This window comes from Alexandromys fortis, unplaced genomic scaffold (assembly GCF_014885135.2).
Source record: "Alexandromys fortis isolate MF-2015 unplaced genomic scaffold, M_Fortis_MF-2015_v1.1 scaffold_26, whole genome shotgun sequence".
Classification (NCBI taxonomy): Eukaryota; Metazoa; Chordata; class Mammalia; order Rodentia; family Cricetidae; genus Alexandromys; species Alexandromys fortis.
Window position 1 is genome coordinate 12,401,741 of NW_026067894.1, and position 17,928 is coordinate 12,419,668.

At 49.4% G+C, this 17,928-nt stretch overlaps 1 protein-coding gene across 2 annotated transcripts in view; it reads right to left on the reverse strand.

The window, feature by feature from the left end:
- Positions 1–16,929: 16,929 nt before the first annotated feature.
- LOC126507819 (E3 ubiquitin-protein ligase RNF19B) overlaps positions 16,930–17,928 on the reverse strand; it is a 33,318-nt gene continuing 32,319 nt past the window's right edge. For both annotated transcript variants that reach the window (XM_050152599.1, XM_050152594.1), the window contains exon 9: positions 16,930–17,735. In XM_050152599.1, coding sequence (XP_050008556.1) covers positions 17,270–17,735 — 466 coding nt within the window. In that variant the 3' untranslated portion in view covers positions 16,930–17,269. The remainder of the gene's footprint in view (positions 17,736–17,928) is intronic.

Below are 17,928 nucleotides of genomic sequence, written 5' to 3' on the forward strand. Positions count from 1 at the left end.
GACTCAGAAGTCAAAGGCTGGGGTGAAAACCTGCTAGCTGAGAGGTTGAAGAGCAACTGGTTGATCTTGTTTTTTTTTTTTTGGCCAGAGACAGCACAAAAGACACGTCTCTTCCCCTCATCCCAGAACCAAGAAGCAGCAGCCAAACTCTCTTCCATGCTCTTCTCTTCCGGTGTGTCTTTTCTAGCCAAATTGCTGGCTTCTCTATGGCCAATTCCGTCAGTTAGTAGCTGGCTCTGTCCCGTTTGAAGGTATAATTTTATTGGGCGGTCTCGGGAGGGTCGGAGTGTAATCAAAACGTCCCACAGTGAAGGACTGAGGCTCTCTCTCTTCCTGGAACATCGTACCAGGTGCGGCCCTGTGGATATGCGCCAAGGGTTTCCAGATTGTGGCCTTCTGGCGGCTGTCCCACTGGGGAGGTGGGTCCATGTGCAGTTCACATGGTCTCACTGTAACAGTTGCATCAGTGACTTGTCTCATTTCAGGGACAAAATACTTCACAACTTAAAGGAGGAAGAGCTTATGCTGGCTCACAGCAGGCCCAGCCCAGCACGGTACCTAAGCTATAGCAACAGGAGCTGGTCACGTTGCATCCAGCCAAGAGGCAGAAAGAAAGAATTCTGCTTGCTTGCTCCTTTTGATTCACCCCAGGACCCCAGCCCTTGAAATGGCATCACCCACATTTGGGCTTAACCCCATCTAGAGACTCACACGCCCGCACACTCAGAGGCTCGTCTCTGGTGACTCTAGCTTGTGCCAAGTCGACAATCATTATTCCCCGTCACCAAGCACAAATCCACACTTCCTCTGTGTAAGCAGCACACCACACACTACCGCACCACATCCTAGTCTCTCTATGTTTACACATGGACATAAAGCCAAAGAGAAGCACTGTTGAGATGGCCCAGTGGGCAAAGGCACCCGAGCCAACCCTGATGATCAACCCTGAGGCCCACATAGTGAAAGGAGAGAATCAGCTCCCACAGGCTGTCCTCTGACCTCCACACGTGTGCCAAGTGACATGTGTACCCACAAACATACACAAATCAATAAGTAGATGTAATAAAAAAAATTTTAATGGGGCTGGTAAGATGGCTAACTTTTTTTGTTTGTTTGTTTTTTTGTTTTGTTTTGTTTTGTTTTGTTTTGTGACAGGATTTCACTATGTAGCCCTGGCTGGCCTGAAACTTGCTATATAGGCCAGGCTAGCCTGAAACTCACAGAGATCCACCTGCTTCTGTCTTCTGAGTACTGGAATTAAAAGCGTGCAGCACCATACCCACCTGAGTAAAGTCTCTGCTGCTGAAGTTGAGTGTGACCCTGTGAGATGCACAAGGCAATGAGAACTGATTTCTGCAAATTGTCCTTTAAACACACACACACACACACAAATAAACATGCTGGGCGGTGGTGGCGCATACCTTTAATCCCAGCACTCAGCAGGAAGAGGGGGTGAGTCTCTGTGAGTTCAAGGGTAGCCTGGTCTATAGAGTGGGTTCTGTGACAGCTAGGACTGCTCAGAGAAATCCTGTCTCAAAAAGCCAAAGTAAATAAGTGCAAATGTCTGTCTCTGTTTGTGTGTGGGTGGGTATGCCTGGCATCTGAAAGCCAGCTCAGTTGTCCCAGCGGGGTGGGACATGCAGGGGGTTTGCAGGGAGACTTGGGACTGTTAAGGAATATTCTTTTATATGGTGTGAAGATGTGTCATTGTGATTGGTTTAATAAAGAGCTGAATGAGCAATAGCTAGGCAGGAAGAGGTTAGGTGGGACTTCTGGGGACAGAGAGAACTGGGGAAGAAGAAAGGCAGAGATGCTAGCTTGCGCAGAGGAAGCAGGACATACAAGAGGAGAGGTAAAAGTCATGAGCCATGTGGCAGCATGTAGCTTAATAGAAATGAATTAATTTCAGTTATAAAAGCTAATTAGGGGGCTGGAGAGATGGCTCACCGCTCTGCCAGAGGACCTGGCTTCAGTTCCCAGCACCCATATGGAACCTCGTAACTGTCTGTAACTCCAGTTTCAGGGGACTTGACACCCTCACACAGACACACACACAGGCAAAACACCAATGCACATGAAATAAAATAAGTAAGATTTAAAAAAAGAAAGGAAAAAAAGAGAGCTAATTAGAAACAAGCCTACAGTAAGGTCGAAATCTCATAATTAATGTAAGTCTCTGTCATGGTTTGGGCGCCGGCTGGTGGTACAGACTTGTTACATGGGACATGAGATTTGCAAGCATATTGAAATTCAGGAAGCAGTTGTGAGAACCAAAGTTATATTTTAAGTTTTAATTATTATGCACTAGATTCAGGAGACGAAAGTGCAAGCCCCTTGCCCAAGGGCAGACCATTCCTGAATGCTGGAGGCTGCTGTTTATGGGAGATAACAAGCCACGAGTTTTCACTCCCTAAACGTTTGTTTGATCACATGAGGGTGGGAGGTTCACAGACTGGAGGTACTTCAGGATGCAGGCTTGCCCCTGATTGGACCTGATGGGAAAACACTGAATTCTGGTTTTTTCCTTCTTAAGCACTATACTTGATTCTGGGCCGTTTCCTAGGAACCTGGTATGGCCCTGGCTAGAGCCCATCCACCTGGCCAGTATTTAATTAAAACTTGCTTCAAATTTGACTTTAAACTGTGGTAGTGGTCTTATTCTTCATTGGTGGGATTATTTAAGACAGGGTTTCTCTGTGTAACAGTCCTGGCTGTCCTGGAACTCGCTCTGTAGTCCAGGCTGGCCTCAAACTCAGAGATCTGCCTGCCTGGGATAAAGGCGTGTGCCACGACCGCCCAGTTTACGGTTTTCCTAATGCTTTCCATTCCTGACTCCTTTGTGCTCCTCCAACTCCACAGTCCATACTCTGCATCCTCCTCAGTTCACGGCACTGTGGCTTTAGCGTCCACGAGCCAAGCCCTTGCCCAGCCCCCAGTGAACCCCCTACTGCCAAATCCAAGCCAACCCATTTGGGTTCCTGCTCATGACCGCTGATCACAGACCCTGCATTTCCGTCCCACAGTTCTTTCTGGGCACACGCTTCAACCCTTCTCAGGCTCCCCCTGTGGGTTCTCTGTCCTCAGCTGGGGCTTGAATGCTCATCTTGTTTCTCCACTGTCCCCCGACTTCCTCCACTGTCCCCCACCTCCTCCACTGTCCCCCGACTTCCTCCACTGTCTCCCACTTCCTCCACTGTCCCCCGACTTCCTCCACTGTCCCCCCTCGCTTCCTCCACTGTCCCCCACTTCCTCCACTGTCCTTCACTTCCTCCACTGTCCCCCGCTTCCTCCACTGTTCCCCTTCTTTGGTGCATTTATTTCCTCTTTATTTGATGACTGTCAACCCCCTGACCCCTGAGCTGCAAACGCGTGTCCACTGACCTTACCCTGCCACACAGGTGTCCCAAAGTCACCTCAAGGTCATCTGATCACTTTATCTCCCCAACATTGTTCTCCTGTGTGTTCTGTCTCATGTGTCATAGGACACATGCCAATCAAGTGTCCCCTGGCCAAAGCCTGGGAGATCTCTCCTCTTCTCTAGAGTCACTCACCAGTTCCTGTGGTTTATGTCGTGTTTCTGCAACGAGGACCTTCCTGCGTCTCTGCTGCCGCCGCCCTTGTTTGCACAGCGTCCCTCAGCCCCATCACTTCCCACACTTCTGATCCCCCTTGAAGTACAAATCAAAGTCAGGCATGGTGCTCCCTACCTATACTCCCAGCTTGCAGGAGACCAAGGCAGGAAGATTGAAAGTTCCAGGTCAGTCTAGACTACACAGCAAGATTCTGTCTCAAGCCATAAACAAACAAACAAACAAACAAGCAAGCCATTCTTCAGTTTAATACCAGTTAATATAAAAGACGTTAGGGAGGGGCTGGCAGAGGGATAGCTCAGCTGGTAAGAGCACTAGTTGCTCCTCCAGAGGTTCCAGGTTTGATTCCCAGCATATACATTGTAGTTCCATGGACTCTGATGCCCTCTTCTGGCCTCCTTGGGCACCAGGTACACAGGTGGCGCACAGACATATGTGCAAGCAAAACCCCTATCCACATCAATCAATCAATCAATCAATCGAAAGTCAGGGGACTGGATAGTTGAGAGGTTAAGAGCCTTGCACAGGATGAGTTCAGCTCCTAGCACCCAATGTCTGATAATTCACAACTCCTTATGACTTCAGTTCCAGACTTGTGATACTCTCTTCTGGCCTTCCCAGGAACCTGCACTTACATACACAAATGCACACACACATAAATACAGCCAATTAAAACAATAAATACAAATATTTTAATAATTAAGGAAGACCTTCCAGGCACTTAGGAGATAGTCAGGCTGACCTCTAGGAGCTCAAGGTCAGCCTGGCCTACAGAATGAATTCCAGCACAGGCTCAGAGAACCTTTATCTTAAAAAGACAAATAAGGAAGACTTAATGAATGGAAAGATAAGCAAGGGTTGAGGACTGAAGTCTAAAATACTTGTCATTGCTGGGTGGTCCCAGACTGGCCCTCGCATTCAGTACAATCCTTGCTGAACTCACAGCTGCAGACACTGATGTTTATACAGAAACAGAAAAGGTCCAGAGGAGCCAGAACGATGCTGGAGAACTCAGACTTTCCAATTTCTGATAAAAAAAAAGTCCTCATGATCATGACGGATTGGTATGAAGATAGAGGGACAGATGAGGGAGTAATGAACCAGAAATGTACGAGATGCCTGCATAAACACATTTCAAGCTGGTTTGTATTGAAACAGGTAAAACCGTGGGATCCAACCCGGCACTGCAAGAAAAACACACACACACACACACACACACACACACACACACACACACACACAAAACGCCATAGAAAAATCCCTTTTCCAAACCTCATCTTATTTGATGCAGGGGTGTGTAGTTCAGCGATGTCCGGGTCAGTGAGATGGTTCAGGGGGCAAAGGTACTGGTCACCAGGTGGGCAAAGGCACTCGCCACCAAGCTAGCTGATCTAACTCCACTTGTCAGAACCCACAGCTGACTTCCACCTGTGCACCAGGGCAAGTGTGCTGTTGCTCACACACACTATAAAGGAACAAATGGTCCACGGTGAGGTAGCTCAGCGGGTAAGTGTACGACCACCAAGCCTAATGACCTGGGTATGATCCTGGGACCACATGGCGGGAGAGTCAATGTTGACTCCTTCAACTGTCCTCTGACCTCCACACCCATGCATGACACACGCGTGCCCACATACATACACAAACATGGATAAATAAATAAGTAAACGTAATTTTGTTTAAATGATGCCTCTGCCTTTTGCTGTCTCTCTGTTTCTCAGCCCTGCGTCCCCTGCATGTTTTAGCCTTTTGGCAGTGCTGGGAATGGCTAGAGCCCGTGGTTGCAAGGGAAACACCCTACCACTGAGTCTCACTCTCAACCCCTGGCACCTTTAGCCCCCTAGATAGCCACTGTCTACCTAATGGCCTCTGGAAAATCCATGCTGTCTTTTCTACTTAGAAATCTCAGGAGAGAGAAGTCTGTGTATTCTTGGAATTCTCAGAATGTTCACGGTTTCTGTTAATTACTCCAGTTTTGTTCTTTGTAGATTTTTTCTTTACAGTTAGTGTGTGTGTGTGTGTGTGTGTGTGTGTGTGTGTGTGTGTGTACACATGTGCCTCAGCTCAGAGACAACTTGCAGGAGTTGGCGCTCTCCTATCATGTGGGTCCTGGGCCTTGAACTCAGGTCCTCGGGTTTGGTGGTGAGCACCTTTGCTTGCTGATCCATCTCACTACCCCAAGTTGTGTTCTTTAGCCTTGCAGTTCCCAGAGTAACATTACCTGTGGCCTCAGAGACGGGAACCTACACAATGAGAGGAGGAGGCAAGGCTATGCCCCCTCCCCGGTCTATATTAGGGATCTCGCGTTCTCTCAATCAACTAGATTTCTAGCTGCTGAGCAGGCAGGAGACCATAGCCGACCCTTCTGGAAGGTCGTCTCTCCATCTTCTCAGGACCAAAGACCCACGTCTCTCCCTTTCGCTCACGCTGTGCTCTCTCTGTATCGTTTAAGGCTTTTTCATCAAAAGAAGGAGCAGGGAGCAGAGAGCGGCTGTCTCCCTTCCTCACCTCCCACTCCCTCCTCAGCAAGAGGAAGTCAATTTCTGTGCCTCCTCTCCTGAAATTGCGTTCTCTAAACTTACCCCTTACTCGCACAGCAAATCCAGCGCAGCCGACCTGACCTGTCTCCCATGCCAGCTCATGAGCTGCCCTGCTGGAGCCCTTGCCCACTTGGCTTCCATGACGCTGTTCTGTTCTTCACCCTTGAGCCCTCGCTGGCTGCTCCCTCTCCTGCCTTGGGTCACTGGCTGCTCCCCTTCCCCCCACAGCTTAGTCCCTAGCTGCTCCCCCCCCACCTCTGTTACTGGCTGCTTCCCCCACCTCTGTTACTGGCTGCTCCCCCCCAGCTTAGTCGCTAGCTGCCCCCCCCCCCCGCCTCTGTTACTGGCTGCTCCCCCACCCTGCCTCTCAGTTAAGGGCTGAGAGAAAAGAAATCTGGTCCTCTCTCATTGGCACCGAGGGTTTCAGGCACCATTTTGCTGTGAATGATCTCCAAGGTGACATCTTCTGGGCTGGTCTATGGGTAGCAATTTCTGTGGCCTGGCACGGGTCCTATGCTGTGGTTTGAATGTGTCCCCTAAAACATACACTGCATTTGAGGCCAGCCTGGTCTACAGAGAGAGCTCCGGGACAGCCAGGGACATGCAGGGAAACACACAGAACCCCTACATGCTGTAAACTTCATCTCTGATTCTCTTGCTTTCTCTCCCTCCCTTCCTCACACGCTGGTATATGTACAAGTACACATACACTCACGTGAGGTCACAATCGTGCTTCCTGCCCCGTCTGCCTTCTACCACGAGACAACACACTACGGCAGCCTTTGCTTTGGTCTGGGATATGGCTCCGTTGGTACAGTACTTGCCTAGTGTGAATTAAAGTCTGGGTTGGATGGGTCTCCACGGCTACATAGACTGGGTGTGGAGGTGCACACCTGTAACCCCAGCATTTGGGAGACGGGGGAGGGCAGGAGGGCTAGGAGTTCAGGGTCATCCTTGGATGTATAGTGAGGTCAAGGCTAGCCTGATCTACCTATTGACAGAGAAAGAGAAAGAGAGGGAGGGAAGGAGGGAGGGGGAAGGGGATGGAGGGGAGGGAAAGGGAGGGGAGGAGAGTGACATGTCTTGCGCCACATACAGGCTTCTTAGCCATGGACGAACCGACCTTCAGAAGTGTAAGAAACAAATCTTTTTTTTTTTTTGTAGATTTTTCAGAATCATGCCCTCTGTTATAGCAGCAGCAAATAGGTTAAGCTCAGAGTGAAGCTGCCTGCACCCCATTAGCAACGAACTTGCTTCAAGTACCTCCCCCTGCTGCACATGCGCAGACCTCAAAGTGAAGCTGAGTGGCGTTTGCAGCGCAGGTTTGCGGGAGGGCTGGGTTTCCCCCGAGCTGCTGGCCCTTCTGTGACTGCCTGTTTCTGTGCGTCTACAACTCAGGCTTCAGAACCCAACCACACAGTGTCAGCACCTTCACGGATGTTCGCTTTCCACCCACGAAGCCTCAAGACACTCAAGAGTGGGAAGAGGGTGCCGTGTGGGATTTGGGAGCTGAGCATGGAGCCTGCTCTTTTCATGTCTGGCCGTGGGACTTCTCAGGGCCCTGCAATCTGTTTCATACACGTCTTGGAGGCATAGCGTGAACGTGATTCTGCAGAATGTGGCCAGAGAGCCTGTGGATTGTCCGTGAAGTCCCGAAGCTTGGGACTTGTGATGAGCTTGGGGTGGGCAGGCGCTGCTGGGGTTGGACATAAACTTAGCTACCAAGCCTAGCCCAGCAGCCAAGAAAACTGAAGCTGGTGGTTGGCTAGAGATCATAAACTTCATCCCAGTTCTTCCACTGAAATCTTTCCAGAAAAATCTAAATCCAACTGGTTTGTGAAGTCAGAGAGCTCAGCTGCAAGCTCACGGTTAGAGCTGGGGGCGACGCATTGGTAAACCATGTGCTTAGCATTCAGAAGGCTCTGAGTTCAGTCCCCATCGACAACAACAGCAAGAAAATGGGGACGCACATGTGCACATGCGTGCGCAAACAGGCACACACGTGTGCACACATGCACACACCATTCTGACTGCAACCACTGCCTTTACCTCCAGGAAGCTGGCGATTGCACACTAGAACCCCGAGCTCAGTCATCACAGCCCCCCTCAGTGCTCATGAGCTGACATGGGAAAGGAGCTGGAGTGACTCACGGCTGTCACACGAGAGAAATGGCCTTGTCTCAGTCCCCACCCCCCACGCACACGTATGTGTGTATGGATGCAGTTGGTTGACTGATCTGTATGCAGACCCTCGCTACGCTGAGGAAGTGTTTGTATGGATGCTAAAAGCCAAATGACGACAGCAACAGTAGCCCAGCGTTTGGCTGGTTCAAGACCTGGATCCCTCCAGTCACGAATCTCTCCGATGAGAGTCATTGTAGCCTGGGCAGGACTCCACCTTGACAACCTGTAACCTAAAGACTGAATTGTCAACTTACAGTGACACACTTTACAACACCAGGGGAAATGCGAGGGGGCGTCGAGAAACAGGTTGGCAGCTATAAATAAATCCACAGCAGAACAAGGAAGGAAGCAGAGAGCCCCCAGAGTCCTCGTTTCTCGGCTTGGCATGAGTCAGTTGCTCATATCCACACCCTCCCTTCTGCGCACTGCATCGACCTTTTCCCAGCCAGCAGCTCAGCTGGGTGCAGCTAGCAGACAGGTGACTTGCATTCCACTCTCCCTTCCTAGAGCAGATGGGTTTTCCATGCTCTAGCTTTCAGAAGCTGTTTTTGTGTGTGCGTGCACACGCGTGTACCTGTGTGCATGTATACACGTGCACATGTGTATGCAGAGGCCAGAGGTCAGTTATGTCTTTCTCTATTGCTGCCCTCCACCTTGTGTCTTGAAAGAGGGTTTCTTCGCTGAACCTTAAGCTCATCGGCTTGTCTAGACCAGTGCATTCCAGACATCTTCCAGTCTCTTCTTCCCCGTGTTGGGGTTACAGACCTGTGCTGCTATGGTTGGCATTTATTATTTATTTATTATTGGTTTTTCAAGCTAGGGTTTCTCCTGTGTAACAGTCCTGGCACTCACTCTATAGACCAGGCTGGCTTCAAACTCAGAGGTCCGCCTACCTCTGTCTCCTGAGTGCTGGGATTAAAGGTGTGTGCCACCACTGCCCAGCCACATTTGGCTTTTACATGCGTGTTGAGGGTTTGAACTTTGGTCTTCTTGAATGCAAGCACCTTCCCCGCTGATCCATCTCCACACCCGTTAGAGCACTTACTCCAAAAGTGCTTTCCGGATGTACCCCTTCCTGCCACACTGACCAGCTTCTGTGGCACTATTTCCCTGGGTGATCAGGACCATTTGCTCCATCTCAGCTACTGACTGGTTCAGTGGAAGAGGAGGCTAAACCAGCCCCCAAACTTCCAGTTCGACACAAGTGTTTGAAACAAACACCAGCCATGTTCACAGGAAAAAGGAGCAAACATTTTGTGAGTGGATTACTGGGGCCCAGCACGTTCCATTACCACGCTCGTATCCACGGACTCCTGGACTCTATATTCTGATGATCAAGGAAACAGCACCAGAGCAGGGGGTGATTTTCACTGGTTAAAAGCACTGGCTGAGAGCCAGGCAGATGGCGCACACCTTTAATCCCAGCACTGGGGAGGCAGAGGCAGGTGGACCACTGAGTTTGAAGCCAGCTTGGTCTACATAGTGAGATCCAGGAAAGCCCTGTCTCAACAAAATGAAACAAACTGGCTGCTCTTCCAGAGGACCTGGGTTTAGTTCCCAGCACCCACCTGGCAGCTCACAACATCTGTCACTCCAGATCCGGGGATCTGACCCCCACTGACGTCCGAGGGTACCAGGCTTGCTCACAAAAGCACTGACACACATGCAAGCAAAAGAGTTGTAAAATAAAGCAATACCTTTTTTTAATCTACAAACAGGACAACTGAATGAGTGAGCAGCCTGTATCGGTCACTGGGCCAGTATACATTCCTGGTCCTGTAGAAAAGAGCTTGGCCTTCCCAAGATGTCTCCCAGGTGTGCTGTAAAGGAGCGGGAAGGCCCACCACTTGGGCATGGTCCCTGCTTGGTCGGAGGCAGTGCTGTGTGGAAGACCACATGATGAATAAATGTCATTTATAGCGAGTTTGTGTATAACCATGACAGCACCTATTAGGAGAAAGAATGAATGAAAGGCTAGGATGCCAGCTGACCACTAGTTACCTGTGCAAAAATCCTCAGCCCAAATGGGGTATCCTGTCTTGACAGGTCCTGTCTCTTCCCACCTTATTATTCCTCTCTCTGTCCAGTCATATCCCTCCCTGTCTCCACCATTCATTGTAGGCATTTGTTCAAGCCTTATGTCCCATGTAAATTACTTGGGACAGAGGGGCCAGTCAATATAGACCCAAGGTCATAAGCTATTTAAATGGTTGAAACTGGAATTCCAACATACACTGCCTAGCTCAAGACTAACCTCTTAACCACTATACTGTGTGCGTGCACATGTGAATGTGTATGCTTGTGTGTACGTAGGTGTGCATGTACACAGGTGTGGGCATATACACATGTAAATATGTATTTACAGGGGTGTGTACGTTGTGCACATATCCACGTGTGTGTGCATACACATACATGCTTGTGCACATGTGCATGCAGTTGTGCATGTGTGTGTGGGAATCAGAGGCCAACGTCAGGTGTCTTCTCTAGTCACGCTCCATCTTATTTAAATTCTGATATTTTGTGATCTAACAAATAAAGCTTGCCTGAAGATCAGAGTGCAGAACTAAGCCACTAGTCAGCTGTAGAGGCCAGGCAGTGATGGCGCACACCTTTAATCCCAGCACACAGGAGGCAGAGGCAGACAAAGATCTCTGTGAGTTCAAGGCCAGCCTGGGCTACACAAAATTGATCCAGTCTGAAAGAGAAACAGAGCCTGGTGGTGGTGGCTCACACTGTTAATCCCAGGATTTGGGATCACAGGCCTTTAATCCTAACAGTAGGGAGGTGGAGACAGAAAGGGATATGGCTGGGCAGAGAGAGGAATGTAAGGTGGGAGGAGACAGGAGCTCAGGGCATTCAGTCTGAGGTCTTGCAGAGACAGGATACCCCATTCGGTCTGAGGATTTGGTAGAGGTAAGAACTAGTGTCTGCTGCTTTGCTTCTCTGCTCGTTCAGCTTTCACCCCTTGAAATCTGACTTTGGGTTTTGAAAAAAAAGTCCACTTTAGGTGTGGTTTCATGTACTATAAATGCAGACAAAAAGCATGAACAATCCTCTTGATCACTGGATTTGGTTTCAGTTCCCAGCTCATGCAGAGGACTGCGGATTGCTACCCTTTCTGTGAGTTTATCCCCTAATAAATAAACTTTTGTTATACTCCAATCCGGGCTATTGTGGAACTCTCTGGTAGGCCAACACTGCAACATAACCACATGTATACGGAACCCACTGACCACTCAGTGGTGGGGATAATGTGGAACTCACCTTTCATTTTAGAGCAGGCACCGCCAAGTGCTAGGCGCAAAACCCCCAGTTTTAGAAATTCCCCTAATTTCCAGACACTGTCCCCTGTCCTCTGGAGCCTGTTTTATCCCTAGATGCCTGCCACTTCCTGTGTGGCCAGAGACCTGAAGAGTGACGTTTCTGGAGATGTGGGTGCAGACTAGAACTCAGCAGAGCTGAAGAGGCCAAGCAACCTAGGTGCAGGACGGAGGGACGTGCTGTTGACCTGACAGGTGGACATAGCTTGTTTTTTGCTCCTCGGACTGGAGAACGCCTCAAATTGCAGGTCACTGTTCACATCCCATTGTGTGGCTATGGGCTCCAGGACAGCCAGGCATTTGCTTCATAAAGAGATTATATGCACAATAACAGCCATGTGTAGCCAAGGCCTACATGGGCCAAAGAAACAAGTTACATGTGCATGTTACATGTCCTGAACTTTTGGGGATGTAGTTCAGTTGGTAGAGTGTTTGTGGGGTACAACAGTTCTTGGCCTGTGGGGAGCAACCCCTTTCACAAGGTTGGATATCTGATATCCTGCATCTCGGATATTCACATGGCAATTCATAACAGTAGTAAAATTCATTATGAAGTAGCAGCAAAAATAATTTTATGGTTGGGGGTTGGCACAACATGAGGAAGTGTATTAAAGGGTCGCAGCATCAGGAAGGTTGAGAACCACTGTTTAGCAGGCATGAAGCCCTGGGTTCAGTCCCCAGTACACACATAGCAGGCATGGTGGCACACATCTGTAATCCCAGCACCGAGGAGGAGACAGGAGGATCAGAAGTTCAAGCCCAACCTCAGGCACATAGGAAGTTTGAAGCCAGTCTGGGTTATATGATGTGGAAGGGTCATCTGTCTATGTGTTAGTCTCATTGGTTAGATGACCCTTCCACATCAAGACCCCCTTCCCCCCAAATGCTTTTGGCTTATGATTTGTTTGGGGAAAGGTCATTTAGGGGTTTCCTTTGCTGTTTTAATTGCAATAGCTTTTGCTCCGTGAGTCAGTAGCTTTTGAGTCTACAAGAGTTGGGAGAGGACCACGGAATGGACCTCGGCCCAAGTTCCTTTGCTTCACTGACAAAGTGCTGAAGCCGCATGGCTTTATACAGGAGTTGGCTGTTTGGGGTCTGGGTGCTGGAGGCATCTGTGACTGGGAGTGGGGATCTGTTCCTTGCGTTTAGAAATTGAGGGTCCTGCAGTCTTTGGTTTAGCCTGGCTCCCAAATCACCACAACCTCTCTTCCATGTTCAGTCTATGTACACATCCCTTCCTCGGTTTTTATAAGTGTGATGCTGGAGGTCAAGGCCAGGCCTCGTACATCAGACACACGTTCTGACTCCGAGTCTCATCTCCAGCCCCCACTTTTCTTTTTAGGCAGACCTCAGCCAAGTTAGGTTGAGGGGGGCATCTTAATTCAGAATGACATTCTAATTATACTCTTGAGAACCCTGCTTCCAAATTCGGCCACATTTTGAGGTAGTGGTTAAGAGACAGTTTACTCCATAACACCCCTCAAACCTCTGTTCTAATGAGTGGACTGCAAAATGCTTTTAAATCCCTTGGGATTTGCGCTAGCCTGGGGACAGTCTCCAAGTAATCCCTCGAGACCTAGTAATTCCACCTCCCAAGTGCAGGAGCACGGAGCAGCGGCTTAAGATCTTTATGCACACTGGATGTCTAATGTGGTTCTGATAGTGTTCTAAGTGCTTGCTCAGCTCCAGAGACCCAGCACCACAACTCTCCTTGGTGGGCACAAGGATGGAAGTTCGCTTTCAAGGCAACGACTCCAGGGCTCCACACAAGACAATCAGGAACGCGGCTTCTACGGTGAGGGGAGCTATATGGAGACAGTGGGCTGGCAGGACTTTATTTCTTAGAGACAGGGTTTCTCAGTAGCTATGGAGCCAGTCCTGGAACTCACTCTGTAGACCAGGTTGACCTTGAACTCACAGAGATCCGCCTGTCTCTGCCTCACAAGTGCTGGGATTAAAGGTGTGCGTGATCATCGCCCTGGAAGGGTTGACAGGATTGATCCAAATCAGAGTGAACATCCCCAGGTCCCATTTCAGGGTCTCATTGCTTTAACAAAGCACTAGCCTGTCACACAGGAGACCTTGCATGACCCCATTTTATTTCTGGTACTTCAGCCTTGTGGCTACAAGGGAAAAACTTTAGGGCTCCACTGTGTATACCCGGAGTCCTTCGTTTTCTCACTCTGCCATCCGACCTCACTCCTGACGCACTGGCCTGTCACTGCAGCTGCTAGATCTTTCTTCTGGAAGACTGTATGTCAGGTGACTGGAGTTTACCATATCCCAAAGCTACGACATCTTCATCTCCTTCAAACACAACTTAGTCACGACGGAGCTAAGCTTTGTGCCTGTTACCACTTCTGGAACAACAACAAAAATAACAGTTATGGGGGAAAGAACCACAAAAGTAGCAATTTTAAAGTAGAGAGTTGGAAAGCCTTGGCGGGCTGGAGAATGTACTTCTGGGAGTTCCCACGATTATCCTCACACGCAGGGAACTGCTATATCCACCACCACCCTGGAGACAAGGAGCTACCTAGGGCTGGGAATGATCTCCCACACCCGAAAAGCTACTGCTGCCCCTGGAGCTCCACTGAGGAGCAGTCTGAGGCGGAACAATCCTGCAGCAGCATTAGCCAAAGCACTAAAGAAGCCTCCCGCCACTTCCGTCTATGTATTCTGTGTTGGTGCCTCTCACTGGCAAAGCAAGTTCCGTGCAGAGTCCAGCTTCCAAGAAGTCAAGGCACGACGTTCCCTGCTTGCTGGCCTCTGCAGTACAAGATGGTATGTTTGGGACTTGTACTCATCTACCAAGTCCAAAGCCTCTATCCATCCTCAGGGACCAGACATGCCCGCCCCGCCCCTGTGAAAGCTGGCTGCACACACCCACTGCACTGGAGTGCTACTCCTCCGGACCTTTTCTTCAAAGCCGTTCTGAGGCACCACAATCTTGCCTTTTAACCGACCTATGGTGTTCCCGCCACAGTGTTGGGCTCTGTCTTCAGTCCTGGTCCCCCTGCCCCCATTTTCCCATTCAGGTCTCTGATCAAATGTACCCTACCATAGGATTAAGCTCCCTACTGTAGTTTGTTGGGCTTGGAATGCCTGTCAAAAGGTTGGTCCCTAGCTGTAGTGGTGGTATTTGTGATTCCTGGATGCCTGAGGTAAGCATCCTCCTCCTCCATGTAACCCCACCCATCCACCATTATGTTCCACCTCGCTGCAAGCCCAGTAGCGATGGAGCCACAGGACCATGGGTATTTCCTCTTTCTAGGGTGAAGATCTCAGCTACTTTGTTACAGCGATGAAAAGCTGATATGCTGCCCATCAAAAGCAGCCCCGTCTGCCTCTCTCTCCCAGAGCATACCTATCCTCATTGAGGAACCATGTTTTCCCTCACCGGGAGTTTACGCTCCTTGGGGACAAACTGTGCCTTCCTCATGGCTACATTTCCACACTTCGGTGTCTTTGGCATTGCAGTGAAGGAGGTAGTTTCTGCTAACGTTCCCAATGCATTGCTCATTTCTTCCTCCAGGTGGTGCTAACGGGCCTTCTCGGCTGCTAAAGCCTGGGAGCTTCACCTAAGCCCAATGTTTTTTTTTTCTGAGATTTTGGTCTGAGTTCCAGGTTTCCTTTCTTAGAAGATACCCAGACTCTCCTTGACCTTGCGCCTTATCATCAACACCGGGCCTTTACCAAAGCATTTTCGGTACAGCATCTTAACCCTGCGACCTCAGAACCAAGATCAGAGAAAAGACACGAGAGAGGCTGCCCAGTTCCACAGCCGTAGGTCAGCCCAGGTAGAGACTACAGGTTTTGGCTCTAGACCGTACACGGACAGACTGCCTTTGACTTTATCCAAGTTAAGCATTTCTTGGTGAAGTTTCAGAAGAACTGCAAATCTTAAGTGGATCATTTGCATCTCAGGGGTCTCCAAACTGCCTGCCTTTCCCCACAGGGACTCTGTTGGTCACTTTCTTACAGAGATGCATAGTCCATTAGCATTTCCTGTTCCCATCTTCCCCAGCGGCTGGCTGGCTGGCTCATCCTTTTCTGTACAGGCCAGCAGGTGCACCTGCAAATGGAAACAGAAGGCAGCTGGTCCTCAGACAAAGATGCTTTCGGCTCTTCCCCTGGACCTGGTGCTAAGGTGATAGACAAGCTGCCTCGTCATAGTTTAAGGATTGATCAAAAATGGGGACATGAAGCCGAGCGGTGGTGGAGCACGCCTTTAATCCCAGCACTCGGGAGGCAGAGGCAGGCGGATCTCTGTGAGTTCGAGACCAGCCTGGTCTACAGAGCTAGTTCCAGGACAGGCTCCAAAACCACAGAGAAACCCTGTCTCGAAAAACCAAAAAAAAAAAAAAAAAAAAAAAATGGGGACACAGAAAGCAGCTGCCATGGTCACCAGGGTTATTGCTGTCAGATCTTGAACCATGCAAGTCTCTTGGTCACTTTCCCTGAAATTCTTTGTATGAGCTTTCATTTCTAAAGACATTATTTATTATTACTATTACTGTTTTGTGGTGCTGGGCATTGAACCCAGGGCCTTACATGCTAGGCATTTTTCCGCTGAACTGTACCCCAACACCAAGGACCTTATTCTTGACAGTGCCCAAATTCCTACTACTGACAGCTCAATTCTGATAAAATGTCTAAGAGCAGGCACAATTAGATTCAGAGATTTTGGTGGCATGCCTCCTTTCATCAGAGGCCTGATTTCTTAGTCTTCCTTAAACTAGATTGGCAACACCGAGCATGGCTTTTGCGGCAGCAAGTGTATACCTGAGAGCACAGCCAACACCCATGCCACTGCCTGGAGATCGTGCAGTTGCATCTGCTCCTGGGGCTGGGTTGTAGCTCAAGAGTAGAGCACCTGCACAGCATGCACAAGGTCCTGAGTTTGCGCCCCAGTTGGGAGAGAAAAGAATGCCCTGTTCCCTAACTTGTGGCCCTGGAAGGGTCACCAAGCCCTCTCCACACACTGCCACCCCAAGGACTAACAGTGACTATCAAGGATGGGGAGTGAGGCCCCAACAGGAGCAGTGCGAGCTGCCTCTAGAGGGCCAACAAGTCAGCTCAGTCTCCTCCCTCCTCCCTCTCCAGCAGCCTCAGACTACACAGCAGCAAAGCTAGCCTGGCTTTGCTTCTGTCAGGACAGCAGGGTGGAATAGAAAACCCTTTCTCCCTGGGGTTCAGAAGCCCCTCAGGTCTAACAAGTATCAAAGACAGACTACTCTTCCAATAAACACTTGGCTCTGCAGGACTACCCAAGCCAAGGACAGTGAGATGAGGTGAACTACCACAGAAATCTTTATTAAAATGTGTCATCAATAATATGTTAGCATACATACAATATACACACATACATATGTACATTCTTTGACACACCTCACAGATTGCCAACATCAGCTTAACCAATAAATTAAAACTAAAAACAAGGGGTTTAAGGGGAGGGATATTAGAGGCATAAATTTCATTTTTTATCTGGTAAGAAATTGCAAATTTCTCAGAACTTCCCTGGGGGAACCCTGACCAGAGAATCTTTAAACAAAATACATAAATCCCCACCCTCCCCCAAAAAAGATTCCAAAAGATGCAGTTACAACAAGTGTGCTTCTCAGAGCAGGAGCCTTCATTCCACTTCATAGTCTTCTGGCTTCAGAACAGTCTGGCCCTCCGCTGGAGCAGTGAGGTTCCTGTGGGCACTTGGGCTTGGTGCACCCTGGGCTCTGGGGGTCGAGGGGCAGGCTGCAGCATGGGAACGGGGGGAGCCACACTCATCTGAAGTGATGTCTGGCACATCATCCGACTGTGTGTCAGAGCTCTCTAGGTCACTGCGGATGCTTTCAGGCTGGGCTAAGCTGATGTCCCAAGCCTTGCTGGCCAGGCAGTCTTTCTGTTCACAGCTTTGGTGTTTGCAAGGGGGATCCTCTTCACTGCCACCACTGCCACCGCCAGCACCACCACCATTACCCTCTTCATTCTCTGCCATCTGAGCATGGACATGGAGCGAGTCCTCTGTGCTGCTCCCACTCACCAGCTGATAGTGACTTGGTTTGGCTTCAATGTCCACTTGGATTTCCATATTGTTGCACTCTCTGTGGAGACAAATTCATCACACTGAGTCATACTAGGTTCTGTTATAGCTGCTCACAAAATAGTTTCTGGTTTCTGGCTTAAGTAGTTAGAAGAGATGGGTCAAAGTGGACCAGAGCGCACTTTTCCCTTTTCTACATGCATGTGCACACTCTTCAAAACCTCTCCTTAGAATATCTAAAAAGGTCCTCCAGA